The 18,094-nt window shown below is 32.6% G+C and overlaps 2 protein-coding genes and 1 long non-coding RNA gene across 3 annotated transcripts in view; 2 read left to right on the plus strand and 1 right to left on the minus strand.

Moving 5' to 3' along the window:
• Window positions 1-1,700: 1,700 nt before the first annotated feature.
• Window positions 1,701-9,101, plus strand: LOC125255500 (voltage-dependent anion-selective channel protein 2-like). The gene is made up of 9 exons (XM_048170796.1): window positions 1,701-1,846; window positions 4,203-4,274; window positions 4,373-4,422; window positions 4,550-4,702; window positions 4,867-4,919; window positions 5,274-5,501; window positions 6,520-6,670; window positions 6,789-6,846; window positions 8,131-9,101. The coding sequence occupies exons 2-9, from the start codon at window positions 4,208-4,210 to the stop codon at window positions 8,220-8,222; spliced, it is 852 nt and encodes a 283-aa protein (XP_048026753.1). The 5' UTR covers window positions 1,701-1,846; window positions 4,203-4,207; the 3' UTR covers window positions 8,223-9,101.
• A 733-nt stretch (window positions 9,102-9,834) lies between these two features.
• Window positions 9,835-18,094, plus strand: part of LOC125255356 — a 65,235-nt gene continuing 56,975 nt past the window's right edge. Inside the window, exon 1 of the long non-coding RNA XR_007181887.1 lies at window positions 9,835-10,598. This is a non-coding gene — a long non-coding RNA (uncharacterized LOC125255356). The remainder of the gene's footprint in view (window positions 10,599-18,094) is intronic.
• LOC125255355 (catechol O-methyltransferase domain-containing protein 1-like) lies at window positions 12,053-17,060 on the minus strand. The gene is made up of 7 exons (XM_048170523.1): window positions 16,905-17,060; window positions 15,250-15,380; window positions 14,953-15,058; window positions 14,759-14,877; window positions 14,165-14,219; window positions 12,539-12,672; window positions 12,053-12,464 (listed from the first exon to the last, which is right to left on the minus strand). The coding sequence occupies exons 1-7, from the start codon at window positions 16,984-16,986 to the stop codon at window positions 12,312-12,314; spliced, it is 780 nt and encodes a 259-aa protein (XP_048026480.1). The 5' UTR covers window positions 16,987-17,060; the 3' UTR covers window positions 12,053-12,311.

The following is an 18,094-nucleotide window of genomic DNA, read 5'->3' on the forward strand; positions in this document are numbered from 1 at the left end:
TTAAAAATACGTAAATATATATTTGCATAGCAATATATATATATATATATATATATATATATATATATATATATATATATATATATATATATATATATATATAATGAAAAATAATGTGTGTGTGTGTATATATATATATATATATATATATATATATATATATATATACATTATTTTTCATTAAATATATCATTTGCATAATTTTTATATGTGTATACATATATAAAATGTGTATATTTTATATTTTGTGTATATTTGTTCATAATATATACACATTTCATATATATATACACACATATAAAAATATGCAAATTATATTTAATGAATAATAATGTGTGTATATATATATATATATATATATATATATATATATATATATATATATATATATATATATATATATATAAATTATTTTTCATAAAATATATAATGCATATATATATCAAATGTTTTATGAAATATATATAATTTACATACACTTTTCATAAAATATTTAATTTGCATATTTTATATATATGTGTGTATATATGAGTACATATATAAAATGTGTATTTATCAAGAATAATATATATATTTCCTAAAATATATATACATATTTTTATGTATACACACACATATATAATATGCAAATTATATATTTTATATATTTTTTTTCATAAAATATATCATTAGCATTTTTTGTTGTTGTTACATTATAACATTGTTTTACTATTATTTATTTATTATTTTTATTTTGTCATTTTCACTGGGTATTCTAATGAGGCTTTTAAAAAGTACTGTAATACAATTATTTTTTTGTATTTTAAACAGCATAATTAAACCAAAACATCAAAGATTGCAGTGATGTTTAAGTATTTTACATTATTATTTATTAACCGGACAGGTTTTGTGAGATTCACTCTCAGTTTTGTCATTTTTACTGTAACTTTTCCCCATTTAATGAGTGTTTTGAAAAGCAAATCTCGCCAAACTTAGTGAGTTTTTTAACAGCATCATTCCAGTTGCCAATGGTTCGTGTCTTAGACTTTATACAGACGTTTTTGCATTGATGTTCTGATTTATTTTCAGATTTACTGATTATGAGGGTATTAGTTTTTGAATGTTTACAAAGAAGTATGTGATGGTAAAACAGAGGAATCTCATGTCTTAAGGGATGTTTAATGGAGTGAAGGTGTTTTATAGTTTTGATGAGATTCTCTGTGTAGGTCATTAGATTTTAATTTGGTGTATTTATAGAGACCTCATGAGATGTACAGAATTATAACGCCGGTATTATAATGTTATTTGTTTAAAACTTCTGACATTTCCCTTTTTGCAGTATATAATACTGAATCAAAAACATTAAAAAAATTAGTAATTAAAATAAGAAACATTGTGAAAGGTAGCTCGGGGATGAGGAACATTAGTTTGCTGCCAAATAATTAATGTACTTCCTTTTAAAATATGCTGCATAACACGATCTAACCAGAGCTTGTGCTCATCATCTGTAGATAATTTCATTGTGAAGTGCTTGAAAATGCCATTCAGCCTCTTAAGGACTTTTTTTAAGGCTGAAATGTATTTTTGAAGATCTGAGTGGAATATTATTGTGAGATTTGAGATGCTCTAGATGTGTTTGTCTGCCATTATAATAAAATGTAAAATTCATAAAAGTGCATTTTCTGTCCAGTTATTATTATATAAAGCAGAAGATCTGCTGAATATATAATTTAGGTCAGGCGTTATGCGAGGCGGCTCTCAGAGGTCCTGATGCTGCTGTGTTAGCATTAGCGTGTAGCGCGACGCGAGTCTCCTTCATCTGAAGCTCGGCTCGGTTCTGCTGCTCAGGTTCGACCTGCATTCTCAGGTTAGTGCAGTTTAAACCTTTAAAACTCCTCCGTGTGTGTGTCTGCTGGTGTGATTCTGGGCTTTAAAATGAACACTGAAGCTGATCAGGAGGCTCGCGCGCTGCTCCGGGCCAGGCTCGGTTCGGTTCGGTGACAGACAGACAGGCAGGCAGGCGGCTGCGGGTCAACAGCTGGAGGCTTTTGTTTAGAATGTATAGGGTGGTTCGAATGTTTATCTCTATAAAATACATTTTTGCTATTAAGTTAATCTCTTAATATTTTTTTTTTTTTTGTCTTTCAGTTTATATAAATAAAATTTTACCACCAGAAATTACCTTTACCTGCTTTATTGTTGTGCATGTAACAAATAAACATATATATATATATATATATATATATATATATATATATATATATGTATGGACAATAATACAGTCAGAACAAAATTTAAAAGGAATTATTATAATTTTTATTATTTAAAATATAATATAATTGCCAGGAAATTATTGACAGCAGAAGTTTTATGAATGTTCTATGTGATGTTCTGATGATTGATAAAATAAGTCAATAAAATGTATTAATTCATTAAAGTTTAAAAGGAAGGGACTGTTTTATTTTACTCTTTTTTTTTTTTTTTTTTTTTTTTTTTTTTTTTTTTACATAAAATTATCTTTTTTACATTTTATTTTGTATGTATTTTTTAATTTTATATTTTATTATCAAATTATTTTGTGCTTTATTTTTTGTTTGCATAATTTTTTTTATGTTGTGCATATTTTTGTTATTTTATTAATTTTATTTTGTGTCATTTTTAATTTTTTAATTTTTTTTGGTATAAATTATATTGTTTTTTTTTATTTGTTTGCATAAAATTATTTTTTGTTTTTGTTTTTATTTTATTATTTTATTGTGTAATTAAATTTTTTTTATGTTTTGTTTTTTGTATAAATTATTTTGTGCTTTTATTTGCTTACATAAAATTATTTTTTTTGTTTTGGTAGTTTTGCATGTTATTTATTATTTTTTTTATTTTGTGTAATTTAATTTAATTTTTAATTTTTTATTGTTTTTTGTATAAATTATTTTGTGCTATATATATATATATATATATGTTTGTTTTTCATTTTAATTTGTTTTATTTTATTTTTTGTGTGTATAAAATTTAATTTAAGATTTTTGTAAAAAATTTCATTTTATTATTTTATTTATTTTGTTTGTTTTGTATAAAATTTTGTATTTTATTTTTTTCTAATAAAAAGTTGTGCAGCATTTTAGTAACCGCAGACTGTTTCTGTCATATCTATGCAACGTGAGCGTTGAAATTAATATCTGGGTGAATCTCATTAAATGAAGCAAAATAACCACAGTCAAACCAAAAATTTGACTCGTTGCATTGTGGGATACCGTTGTAAAGGTGCAGGTGTTCTGTGAATCCAGTGTGTTTGAGGTTTGTTCTGATCCTGGATAAATGAGAGGTGTGTCTGTTTACTCTGACCACACCTGATGTGTGTGTGTGTGTGTGTGTGTGTGTGTGTGTGTGTGTGTGTGTGTGTGTGTGTGCAGGAGGATTCATAATAACACTCATCACATGATCCAAAACGCACACAAATGTCTGCAGGATTTTTTAGCGGTTTCACTTCCTCAACAACACATGATTTGAGGAATCATTCATGTCTGGAGCACACATAACGTACATGTTGAACTTTAATGTGCTTATATTAGGATATTTGAATATTTCCTTTCATAATAAAGCTGTTTGTGAATGTAAAAGGTCTACAAAGCTTTAAAGATCAAAGATAAATGGAGTTTTTGTCTCCTAAAAGAAAGAATCGATTCTGAACTGAAATGAGTCGTCAGTAATTCAGTCTCACTCCTGCTGTAGGTTTGCTACTAATTTGCATAATTCCCACCCCTAGTTTTTGACCTTGGATGAGTGTAAACCTGCTGTAGGAGACACCAAAACAACATTGAAAATAGAACTAGAAGAAGAAAATGTGAATGGTGCTTGCAGTGGCAAAATTCGCCACTCGGTTGCTAGGGTAACCTGTGTGGTTGCTAAGGTACTTGGGGTGGTTGCTAAGGTGTTGCTAGGCGGTTGCTAGGGTGTTCTGGGCGATTGCTAGGCGGTTGCTATGGTAACCTGGGTGGTTGCTAGGCAGTTGCTAAGGTACTTGGGGTGGTTGCTAAGGTGTCGCTAGGCGGTTGCTAGGGTGTTCTGGGCGGTTGCTAGGCGGTTGCTATGGTAACCTGGGTGGTTGCATAATGTGCTTGCAGCCTTATCATTAGTGGCACTTTAAAACTGTCACTCATCTTAAACCTGCAGTACCGCTCTCAAACACACACGATTAAAATCATAGTTTTTCATTGTGTTTTCAGATATAATGGCTGTTCCTCCAGCATACGCAGACCTCGGAAAGGCTGCGAAGGACGTCTTCAATAAGGGCTACGGTAATGTTCCTCATCTGTACATAAAGCGTATTTATCATATTGTGTTTATCATAATATGTTTTATCATATTTTCTCATGTGTGTTTTCAAACGGAAAAGGTTTTGGAATGGTGAAGCTCGATGTTAAAACCAAGTCTGCGAACGGAGTGGTACGTATTTTCTGGTCTTCCTGTGCACAATATTCTATAGTAAAACATGTAATGACCTTCCTTAGATGTCGTCTAGGCTGTGCAGGCTGCTTTATAATACAATATTGTCTCTTTTTCCCCTTATTAGGAGTTTAAAACATGTGGCACGTCTAACATGGACTCAAACAAGGTCAGCGGGAACCTGGAGACCAAGTATAAATGGGCCGAGTACGGATTGACCTTCACGGAGAAGTGGAACACGGACAATACGCTGGGCACAGAGATCACCGTCGAGGACCAGGTACACACACACACACACACACACACACACACACACACACACACACACACAGAATGACTGAAGTCACAGCAGTGAGGTTAGGGGGCGTTCACTTTTGCAACAAAAGGCAAAATTAGTGCATAATATACTGTGCCCCTCTAAAAACCATATTTTGTATTTCACAGATCACCAAAGGACTGAAGCTGACCTTTGACACGACCTTCTCGCCTAACACTGGGTATGATGACGTCATAATTCAATTCAATTCAATTCACATTTATTTGTATATTTTTTATTTGTATATTGTTTATTTCACGATACATATCATTTCAAAGCAGCTTTACAGAGAATGCATGTCAACATTACAATTTAAAGAATGCAGTTAGCAAATAATGTAATAATTTAGGCAATTAATTTACAATCACTGTTAGCAGTTTAACTGAAGGTAGAAGCAATGAGCTCCTGGAAAAATGAATTACATATTAACAATAATTAGGATATATAGAAATTGGGCAATGTGCATGTTGATCCAGACATGCATCGTGAGCTTTAGACGAGGGGATTTTAACGTTTATTTGTGTTATTTTGATAGCAAGAAGAGTGGCAAGGTGAAGTCGGCCTATAAGCGTGAGTTCGTGAACGTGGGCTGTGATGTGGATTTCGACTTTGCCGGTCCTGCCGTCCACGGAACGGCCGTGCTGGGATACGAGGGCTGGCTCGCCGGCTACCAGATGACCTTTGACAGCGCCAAGTCCAAAATGACTCGTAGCAACTTTGCGATCGGATACAAGACCGGAGACTTCCAGCTGCATACTAATGTGTACGTTCTGCTTTAGCAATTTAATATTATTTAATAATATTTATATTACATATCTACTATTATTATTATTATATAATTAATAATAATTATTATTATTTATAATCATTTTAGGAATAACTAATAATAAATAATAGCAAATAATATTATGATTAACAAAAATATATACACACAATAATAAGAAAAACAATGATTTTATTTGATATTAAATTTATTAAATAAAATATTTGTTGTTATTTATAAGTAATAAATAACAATATTATTATTATTTGTAAACAATTATAATATTCTAGTTGTAAAAATTGATAACAACAATAATAATAATTATTATTACGGTAATTACTTATAGAATCATTTTAATTTTATATATTTATATAATTATGATTAAAAATTAAGATTTTTTATGTATTTTATAAATATAATTAAGTAATAAATACTATCATTTATTATTATTTTAATGATTATTATAACTATTCCTCTTATTATACTTCTAATTATTCATAATTGATAACGTGATTATATTAATAATTATTTTTTATTATTTATAAATAATAACATTATTATTGTTATTTTAAAACTATATCATTCTAATTGTAAAAATAACGATAACAATAACTCATTTCTTATTAATAATTATATAGAATCATGTTGATTTTATATATGTATAATTATGATTAATATTTTTTTTTTATTTGATGCATTTATTAAATATAATTTTAAGTAATAAAAAACATTTTCATTTATTATTTAATGATTATTTAGTTATTCCTCTTATTATAATTATAAATTATTCATAATTAGTAAACATTAATAATAATAATAATAATAATAATAATGTTTATTAATTATGTATCAATATAATTGAAAACATGAAACATGTATCAACACTCAATCCCATGATGCAGCAGTCGATTGATGGCTGTTCTGTTTCTAGAGCAGGATATTCCCTGTAGATCCGCCGGTGTCGTCCTCATTTATCTGATGCTTCACTGTGTGTTCAACTCTTCTGTCTGTGGTGTAGGAATGATGGGACGGAGTTTGGCGGCTCTATTTATCAGAAAGTGAGCGATGACCTGGAGACGGCAGTGAATCTGTCCTGGACCGCCGGAAACAGCAGCACACGCTTCGGCATCGCCGCCAAGTACATGCTGGACTCCAGCTCCTCCATTAGTGTGAGTTTCCCTTTCCTTTGATTCCCTGGATTCTCCATAGAAGGACAGTGAAACATGTAAAACCCAAACCTAGATGCATAATTTCACAGCGTCCGTGTTTTCTGTGTTTTCCTCTCAGGCTAAAGTGAATAATTCCAGTCTGGTCGGGATCGGCTACACTCAGACCCTCAGACCAGGTCAGTGTGTTTGTGTTATATTTTTTTTTGTATAAAATTATTTAGGTGTTTTTTTTTTTTTTTTTTTTTTTTTTTATTGTATTTTTGTTTTGTATGAAACATTGTTTTTGTATAAAAATGTAATTTATTATTTTAATTTTGTATAAAATTTCGTATAACATTTTTTTTTTGTTTTTTTATTTTTATTCTTTTTTTTCATTTTGTATAAAATATTTTGTTACATAATCTTATTTTACTTTGTTTTGCATAAAATTATTTTTTATTATTGTATATATTTTTAAATTTTAATATTTTTTTTTTATATATATATATAATTTTTTTTTATTATATTTTTTATGTTTTGTTTTGCATATTTTTTTAATTTAATTTTTATTTTATTTTGTGTAATTTTAAATTTTTTGTTTGTTTTTTTGGTATAAATTATTTTGTGCTTTTTATTTTTATATATATATATATATATATATATAAAAATAAAAAGCACAAAATAATTTATACGTGTAGTTTTTCATATATATATATATATACACACAGTATATAATTTTTTGTTTGTTTTTTTGGTATAAATTATTTTGTGCTTTTTATTTTTATATATATATATATATATATAAAATAAAAAGCACAAAATAATTTATACCAAAAAAACAAACAAAAAATTATATACTGTGTGTATATATATATATATATGAAAAACTACACGTTTTTATAATATATATATATATATATATATATATTATAAAACGTGTAGTTTTTCATTTTAATTTGTGTATATTTTTTTATTTAATTTTAAATTTTTGTATTAAATTTCATTTTATTATTTTATTTTGTTTTTGTATAAAATTATTATTATTTTTTTTTTTTTTTTTCTAATAAAAAGTAGTGCAGCATTTTTGTAACCGCAGGCACATGCAGTCTTTCATACCGACAGTGTTTCTGTCATATCTATGCAATATAATTTGATTTTTACTAGTTGGTTCAAGACACTATAGTTCATCTATGCAAATGAGGATAGCAAAATAAAGTAAACTGACATATTATACCCAAAAATTCTTCATACAGTGGACTACCAGTAAAATTCATAAAGATTTGGAACCAAAAATTATTCAAACATGAATGAAATGTTCAAGGTGTCTGAATAAATTTTGGTTTGACTGGAAGTATTTTGTACAGAATATAACCTCTGATTTCTTCTTTTTTGATTTGGGGGTAAAATGTGAGCTGCGTCGCTTGTGTGCTGATGTGAGAAACCTGTCTAATGCTACTGTGTGTGTGTGTGTGTGTGTGCAGGAGTGAAGCTGACTCTTTCCGCCCTGGTCGATGGAAAGAGCATCAATGCTGGAGGCCATAAACTGGGTCTGGGGCTGGAGCTGGAGGCGTAGCGTCCGTATCTCCGACTCATGGGAACATCGCGAAAGGGAAGAGTCTGACATCTCCACACGCAGACGACCGTCTCTCGTTTAAACCGAGTGCTGAACCCAAACCCAATCGTCGTCTCTTATTTATTTACAGCACTACCTTCAGTCAATATTTCTCTCCAAACCAGCGCTTTCACTCTGTATGTGCTTCTGTACAGGCATTTCTTCTGACGAATAGTTCACCAAAAATGTAATTTATTATTTATTCAAACTCATGTTGTTGCAAACCTTTATGCTGCATTATGATAACTGGACAGCTCTTTTCTATACAACAATGTAGTGACCACGACTGTCAAGCTCTAAAATAAGGAACACAATAACAATAAAAAGCAATCTAAAGTAATCCGTATGATTTGTGCACTAAAAGTCTTCTGAAACCACATGATGGCTTTGTGTGAGCAACATAATTATACTTCGAAAATGATTTGACTTCCTGTCCTTTCCGGAGCTCGACAGACTCTTACTAACTTGTGTAGAAAAAGCTGCATTTGTGTTTGGATCAAAAGGAGGGTCAGTAAATGGGAAGTCTAATTTTGGCCTGACCTTTTCCTTCAATGTTCTTTTGAATGTAGATGATGATTTGCACATGCCGCTGCCGTTTAGTGACGTTCAGACGCTTCTGTTGGCTGTTGTGGTAGTTCTTCTCCCTGTATTCAGGCTTTATCGTGTTGAAACGGGTTCTCTAGTGAGATGTTTGGAGAGCCGAAGCTGCTGTTGTCTCCACACAACCTCTCCAGAAACACTCACGCAGACGCTTGAGGCGACCGGAGCGTTTCCCCGCCGAACCGCACAATCACACCCTTGTGTATGTCAACCTTTGCAATAAAGTCCTTAAACTGGAAATGTTTTGTGTTTAACTGCACTTCACATTGTGATCATATGATTCATGCCAACCTAATAATTCCAACCTGAATGTTCACACTTAATAAAAATTGAGATGTGCAACCAATTTATTTCCATGAATTCCAAAATATTTACAGAGTGGTTATATTTAAAGGGTTAGTTCACCCAAAAATGGAAATAATGTCATTAATCACTCACCCTCATGTCGTTCCACACCCGTAAGAACACAAATTAAGATATTTTTGATGAAATCCGATGGCTCAGTGAGGCCTGCATATCCAGCAATGACATTTCCTCTCTCAAGATCCATTAATGTACTAAAAACATATTTAAATCAGGTCATGTGAGTACAGTGGTTCAATATTAATATTATAAAGCCACGAGAATATTTTTGGTTCAGCAGTTTGACACGCGATCCGAATCATGATTCGCTGATTCATAACGCTCCGAAGCTTCCTGAAGCAGTGTTTTGAAATCGGCCATCACTAAATAAGTCGTTATTTTGTTTTTTTGGCGCACCAAAAATATTCTCGTGGCTTTATAATATTAATATTGAACCACTGTACTCACATGACCTGATTTAAATATGTTTTTAGTACATTAATGGATCTTGAGAGAGGAAATGTCATTGCTGGCTATACAGGCCTCACTGAGCCATCTGATTTCATCAAAAATATCTTAATTTGTGTTCTGAAGATGAATGAAGGTCTTACGGGTGTGGAACGACATGAGGGTGAGTAATTAATGACATTATTTTAATTTTGGGGTGAACTAACCCTTTAAATATAAGCATGAAAAATAAATGTTCATTACTTGAAGTAATGTAAATGTTAACTGAAATATAATAAAATCTTAATTTATTTCAGCAATTTGATAAGGCAATATTTTTATGAAACACTATACATTTTTTTGTTCAAAATTAACAAAATATAAATAATGTGTCAATACATCATCAAACGTGTTTTTGTCTTACCCTGATTCAATATGGTAATACTATTATATGTGTTTTTTTAGACATGACTGGTCGGTTTTCGCGGGAAATTGCGTCCATACGTCACTCGTCCAGAGTTGCATAGGTTAATAACGAGTCAATATAATAAATGTTTCTTCGAAAATGCGTTTTTGTCTTACCTTGATTCACTGTGGTAAGTGATAAATGTTTGTATTTTAGACCTGACGGGACGGTTTTCGCGGGAAATTGCGCCCATGCATCACTCGCTCGTGCGCGTCTCGTCATATCCGTCAGAGAAAAGTTGCTCCTGCTGCTTTGCCGCATGTTTGTTGTGGGAGTGGCGGAGGTTAGTTGTCACATCGAGCGAGAAATGTTGACATAGATCGCTAAATTTCCGGGAAATCAACTGATTTAAACAAACGCCGAACAGAGGAGATGCTGGATAAAAGAGAACGCGACAGAGCGCGTAATGAAACAAAAATCAAAGGCTTGGATTTAGGAGATTGCGAAAACTGAGGGATGATGGCATTTTTATTATTTAACAGGTGAGTAAGGTGTTTTATTGAACAGATAATTCGCCACATGTAGTTCATTGTAAAGCATTATCTGTTGTGGAGGCTCATATTCATCCGCAGTCAGCAGAGCCGAAGCACATCATTGTTTCACCAAAATAATATTCTTCCGCAGAAATGCATTTTTTTAACCGCTAGAGGGCCAAAAGTTGCATAGTGTACCTTGATGTAGTAAAATAACTAAAACTAGATAAAAAAAAGTTTGTCAAGACAAACTTTAAGTTGGCTTGAAAAAGCCAGTCCAGAAAGTTTGAAGCAGTTTTATAAGTTTTCAGTTTGAAAGTTTCAGTTTTAGTTTAGTAATTTTGATAGTACTAGGGTTAGGGCTGGGGGATATATTGCATGTGATTGTCACCCGCATTTAGTCAGTAAAGCCGGTTCCCTGATTACCGCTAAATCGCCATCACCTGCTTTCAAATGGAGCGGCATTTAATAGACAGAACCGTAGTTCACTGATAAGCCACGCAATATCGCGTTCATTATCGAAGGCGATACATCTAAGATATGAACGTGATATTGCGTGGCTTATCAGTGAACTATGGTTCTGTTTATTAAATGCCGCTCCATTTGAAAGCAGGTGATGGCGATTTAGCGGTAATCAGGGAACCGGTTTTACTGACAAAATGCGCGTGACAATCACATGCGATATATCCCCCAGCCCTAACTAGGGTGCTCTGTGTGGTTGCTAAGGTGTTGCTATGTGTTTGCTAGGGTTGCTAAGGTATTCTGGGTGGTCGCTATGGTGTTGCTATGCGGTTGCTAAGGTACTCTGGGTGGTCGCTATGGTGTTGCTATGTGGTTGCTAGGGTACTCGGGGTGGTCGCTATGGTGTTGCTATGCGGTTGCTAGGGTACTCGGGGTGGTCGCTAAGGTGTTGCTATGCGGTTGCTAGGGTACTCGGGGTGGTTGATAGGGTGTTGCTAGATTTAGTTTGATAGATTTAGTTTGATAGATTTAGTTTGATAGAGTTAGTTTGATAGATAGATAGATAGATAGATAGATTAGATAGATAGATGAGTTTATGAGTTTGAATGAGTTTCAATGGATTAGAAATAGTACATAGAATGGCACTTGAGTCTAATGGGCTTCCGTTGTTTAAATTTGAATTTTGACAGTTGGAGTTTGAACAGTCTTGGCTCATTTGAACATTCCGTCAATGAAAGTCAATGGGATTTTTCCGAGCTTTAACAGTCTTTTTTAGGAAAACCGTAAGTCCGATCAGTTAGAAAAGATATAGCACACTAAGTCAGAACAGTCTGAAGATCTGACCCGAGTTTGGAGTATGTAGAGTTAAAGCTCTAGGAGGAGTTAGAGTTGGAAATTTTAGTCTCAGAAGAAAATAGCATAACAGTAAGTTGGCTTTTTCAAGCCAACTTAACTAAACCTGGAATAAAAACTAGATAGACATTAAAAAACAAAAACTCAAACAAAATTGCTATAAATTTATTAAAAACAAAATCCTTTTTTAAAACTAGAATACATATATTCAAACTGTTCCTATAAAATATTACAGATTCCAGTGCAGTAATTTTGTTTATTTAAAAATTCTACTACAAATACATTGTACAATAGTTGGCACTATGAGCATTTCAATACAAAACTTTATATTTATTTGGTCAAACTTCAATTATTACAAAGCAATGTAAATGAATGAGTTTCTTCAGTCTGTAACGTGTCACTCTAACGTCAGATTTTGAATGCTAATGTTAGGCCGTCGCCCACAGTGAGCATGCTCAGATTGACTCGGATATCTCGGTGGAGCTTCTTGTTCAGCTTATCGATTGCGATGGTGTCGACGTCGCCCTCTTCTGGGTTCACCACTCTACCGCTCCACAGGACCTGAAGGAGAACAGCAGTGTTATTCAGCCCTCCGCTAACGGATACATCGGTTCAACCCAACATTATACACTCACATTATCTATAGCGATTATTCCTCCTTTCCTGACCAGCTGCAGGGATTTCTCATAGTAGTTGTCGTAGTTGACTTTGTCGGCATCGATGAAGACGAAATCGAACGTCTCTGCTTGACCTGAAGCCAGAAGCTCATCTAACAACAACAAACATTATCAAAGGACACGTTCAGACCGCAATTCCAATTTTCGGCTCATGTTTTATTTTTAAGGTTGGTCATGTTTAAAACATTCATCATAAAGTCTTTAACAAATTTTTATAGTTAATATGATTTAATTTGTTATAATATGAAATTAAAAAACCTCTAGATTTCCAGATGTCTCAGGATGTCACTGTTCCAAGCTTATGTGACCTAATGTACATCAGTGTATATTTTAAACAAATATTTTTTTTGCTCATAACTCCTAAACCGTTCGACGAACAAAACGCACGTCTCTGAAATTCCCAGGAATTTTTAATTTGTCGAAAAACATACTTTGGTTCCTATCTGGTTTTTCACCAGATAGGAACCAAACCAGTGCAGAAAGATCCTCTGGAGAGTCTGATTGTCAATAATTACAGGAAAAAAAGAAAAAATCGAAATTTCACCAAAATGATCGAAGTGGGCGTGGCCACTTTTACTAAAACTGCTGTAACTCTAGAATGGAATGAGATAATTTCACCAAACTTGGTACACCTATGTACGGACTCGTTCTGTGGTCATGTGAAAAAGGATGTGATGACTGGCCACTTGGTGGCGCTATAACATGGGAAAAACGGCTATAGCTACACAACAGTCCATCCGATTGACTTGAAAACTGGCATTTTGTCTAAGGTGCCTCGATTGTGACATTTGCGTATTTGGAAAAACACGGCTGCCACTGACCAATGAAGTTTGAGCGGCTGTCAGAAAAGGTTAACGGAGGCCAATCTGAATGCAACTCACTGGGCCTGTTTGACTCACGGCCCTAGAGGCCTGTGGGAAAGTCGACAGTAATCGGCCACCGGGGGGCGCCTTCACGTTTTTCACATGCATGAAGGATTGTATATCACGCGATTTTTCGCACACGTCCACGACATTCATACCACATGGTAGAACTCGTCATTCTGAGCAACTTTGCCTCTAGGATCGCCTGCTGTCCATCGAATCGTTCGTTAAATATTGGAGATTATTTCAAAACCAACTTTGGCGAACTAGTCCTAGATTTTTGGCTCAACCTCGATAACTGTTAGAAAGCTTTAAAACATATATATCCTTTTGTAAATTGTCTGTTTTTGGCTGTAAATTGTCTTTTTCGATCTATGATCGTGATTGTTACAGGCTTGATAATTAAAACACAATACCTTTTTATGCATGTGCTGAAAGACCTTAATGTGCTTGAACCCCGATAATTGTTGCTCGCAGCTATATTTGGACTTTTCTTTGTAAATACTTCAAATTGCATTTAGTGTTAAATTACTAAAACTTTAAAATTCAAATGGGAAATTAAAAAAATTAAAAACTAATAATAGTATCTCAATGATTCTACTGTTCATTCACCTTTTTTTTGCTGTTTTTCGTGTGTCGGACATGAGGAGAAACGATCAGACGTTTAAGGGTTATTTAGATGTGAATAATTTCATAATGCTTGAATAAATCCAGATCTTACCGAGAGTTTGCAGTGCTGGCTTCAGACGCACGTCGATTTTGTGCTCAACACCACCCTGAGAAGATTTCAGGACATGAGAGGAAGATTATTAAATACATGATTATAATGTTAATGAATGTAATCTGATTGCTGATCACATATACATGAACCTAGAGATCCAAAATCTTCTTAATAAATGTATTGATAAAACATCATAGTGCAGTGCAGACAGCGATTTACTGAGAATAATTGTTAACAGTTAGTTAGCAAACAAATTTTATGAATATTAATTTCAGTGAACATCCATTGGAGCAAACGGGGGTAAATGTCGATACTTATTAACTAAGTCTCTTAAGTTAAAAATTAACCCACATAAAGGCGATGGTGAAGGTTTATGGTCTCTGATAAGGACAGATAAAATGTATTAATATGCAATCCGATATTAAACAATTTATGGGATTGCGGAAAATACAGGTTCTACTGTTAAGAATGTCAGAAAGAAGCCCTCAGAAATTGTATATATATATTGCGTCAAGCACATATTAAGACCTGGAACAAGCATTAAGAAGGTAAACAGTGTCAGACTTTACGTTGCTCACGTCACGAGTATCTCACCAGTGTCCAGAAGGGTCTGCCGATGTTGATGAATTCCTCGTTGACGTCGCACGCGATCAATTTCCCGTCTTCAGGCAGGGTGAGAGCGATGCTCATGGCGTTATAGCCCGTGTACACACCTGAACACACGGCTGGAGTTCAGCACATGACCAGTGTTTTACACTATATCTGTGCAATGCATGACAGTCACGTACCGATTTCAATGGCTTTCTGCGCTTTGATTAGTCTGGCCAGATTTGCCATGAACTGCGCCTGTTCGCAGGACACCATGATAAAGCTCTGCTTGTGCTCCAGGGTTTTCTAGAGATGGAAACACTCATCAGATGTTCACTGAACACAGCAGTTCAAAATGATGTTCATTGCAAATTATTCTTAGACATATTAATCTTAAAGGTTTATTATTAGTAGTGATATCTTTGAAATGACTTTGAATTGCCTTGTTTTTAAATAATAAAATGCATATATGCAGTTTTTAGCCCTGATGTTTTTACCTGCCGGAGTTTTTTAAGGGCGGGATGTTCCCGCAGGGAATGATTCAGCAGGTACTGCATCACCGGATCGTCTTTCTTACCCACGTGGCTTTTACCCGACGACATCCTGAAGAATTTAGATTTGCGTTTGCCTGTAGAAAGAGGAAATCAGAAATTACTTTTGGCTGTACTGTGTGTCATTTACACTAGTGTACATTTCATAAAACAACATTTTAATCTTTTTTCCATGTGGGATTTTTTGCAATTTTTAAGAATTATTTCATTGTTATTATTATTTATTTAATTATTTGCAATTTCAACATAAATTCACTAAAATACCTCAGTCACTTGCTTGCAGATTTATTTCAGTTCCATGTGTACATTTTTACTATTATTTAACTATTTGCAAATTTCAACATAAAATTGTGATGTTTGCATTTATGATCAGATTATTTTCACTAAAATATTTAAGTTACTTGCTTGGAGAGTTTATATATATATATATATATATTTTTTTTTTTTTTTTTTTTTTTTTTACAATAATTAGTAGTAGTAGTACTGTAGTAGTATTTATTTATTTAATTTCAACATATAGTAGTATTTATTTATTTGCAATTTCAACATAAAATTTAAAAAAAATTGAATTTGCATTTATGGTGTATTTTCACTGAAACACCTCAGTTATTTGCTTGGATGATATTTTTTTGCAATTACTCATTTTTATTATTATTTTTTTTTACAATAATTAGTAGTAGTAGTACGGTAGTAGTATTTATTTGTAATATTTATTTGCAGTTTCAACATAAAATGTGATGTTTGCATTTATGATCAGTTTTATTTTCACTAAAATATTTAAGTTACTTGCTTGGAGAGTTTTATATATATATATATATATATATATATATATATATATATATATATATATATATTATTATTTATTTTATTTTATTATTATTTTTTTTTTTACAATAATTAGTAGTAGTAGTACTGTAGTAGTATTTATTTATTTAATTTCAACATACAGTAGTATTTATTTATTTGCAATTTCAACATAAAATTGTGATCTTTGCATTTATGGCGTATTTTCACCGAAACACCTCAGTTATTTGCTTGGATACTATTTTTTGCAATTACACATGCATTTATTTATTTATTACAATAATTAGTAGTAGTAGTACTGTAGTAGTATATATTTGTAATATTTATTTGCAATTTCAACATAAAATTGTGTTGTTGTGAATTATGATCAGTTTTATTTTTACTAAAATATATATATATATATTGGTTGCAATTCCACATGCTCACTTTTCTTTGCACTATCAACACAAAACTATCCAATAATACAATGCACTTTTATTGTATATATTGCATATTTTTAGTTATACTTAGTTATTTTCTGTATGCCATTTAGGTGGGAAGTCTTGAAAAAAGGTGATGATTTATTTTTTTTTACAGAAAAAAAAATCTCAACTTTACCTTTTATAACAAAAGACAAGGAAAAAAATAACACCACATGATCTTTATTTTTCCCAGGCACAGCTGAAACTGTAAAGTCGTTTTGTTTAATTTAATTGGGTGCTGCGCCTTTAATTGTGTCTTGTTGGATCAAAGTACACGAACTTCCGGAAAGTTACACACATTGACTTCAGCTGTAGTTCTTTGGTTTCGGCACTTACCCACATAATATCCCGCTATAAAAATCACTCCCAGCGTCGCTGAGCCTATAAGCGCTTCTCTGGATAAGTTATGAGATGACATTATTATTATTACAGCCTCAATCTGAAGACTTTTACATCTGACTGACTGAAGTGAGCGTGAACCGACCGCCACACATCAATCACTTACCGTAAAACACCGAGTATGCGCGAGTGATGTGATGTTTGTTTGTTTGTTTGTTTGTTTGTTTTTGCATACGCGTTCTCGTAAGATTAGGAAAAGTTAATCATAGAATATGATTTTAAAGATTTTATTTTTTCGATATGATGCCCTATTAATATGATGTATAAGTTAAGATGTGTATTTGCATTAATTAAGCATAGTGACTATCAAAGTTGATCTTTAGAATATGGATTAAACCCCTAAAGATTCAGTTTCACACATTTAAACGCTCCTGAATTCTCTCTGCGCTTAAACTCTGAGAATTACGACATGATCACATGACAGCTCTGCACATGGACACTCTTATTTGTCTTATTATTTAAAGCGTTTAATTTATTGACAGCTGTAATGTGCACGAATACGTTATACATTAATTTACTGTTTTTTTTCTCCCCAGAATGATCTATTTAAATGATTTTTTCCCCCTAATCCGTCTTCACTGTCGCTTGTAGTCAAATAAACAAGTAAAGAACAATAATGCAATGCTGATGTTCGCTTGAGGTGTCATAAATCAAGATAAATATGCGTTACAAAATCAGATGCATTAATAATTAAGCGAAACTGATTGTTCGAAACATGCATGACTGCAATAAACAATCATTATCAGCGATTATGTGCAGATATTCAGATATGATCGGCTGTAACTCACAGTTTTTATGTGGTTTCTTCTTCTCTTCTGCTGCTGATGATCGTGCTCTTCTTTCTTCTGTAAAATGGCTCCAGTTTTGGCAGCAGGGGGTGGAGATTGTCCGCTTAATGACGCCAATCCTGATTATTAAACATGACAGGAATCCCTTTGTTTGAGAGCAATGCTTTGATGCATGAAAAGACAGTATTGAGCCCAGTAAAATCTATATCTTCATTTGAATGCGTTTTCACATGTTTGTGTAGCCAAATATATGTTTAAAAACACGTTTAGATTTCTCCTCATGATGAAGGTTATGCTCTATTCAAACTCGAGGCCATTAAACTTGTGCTTGTTTAACTT

The sequence above is a fragment of the Megalobrama amblycephala genome, linkage group LG20, assembly GCF_018812025.1.
Source record: "Megalobrama amblycephala isolate DHTTF-2021 linkage group LG20, ASM1881202v1, whole genome shotgun sequence".
In the NCBI taxonomy this organism is placed as follows: domain Eukaryota; kingdom Metazoa; phylum Chordata; class Actinopteri; order Cypriniformes; family Xenocyprididae; genus Megalobrama; species Megalobrama amblycephala.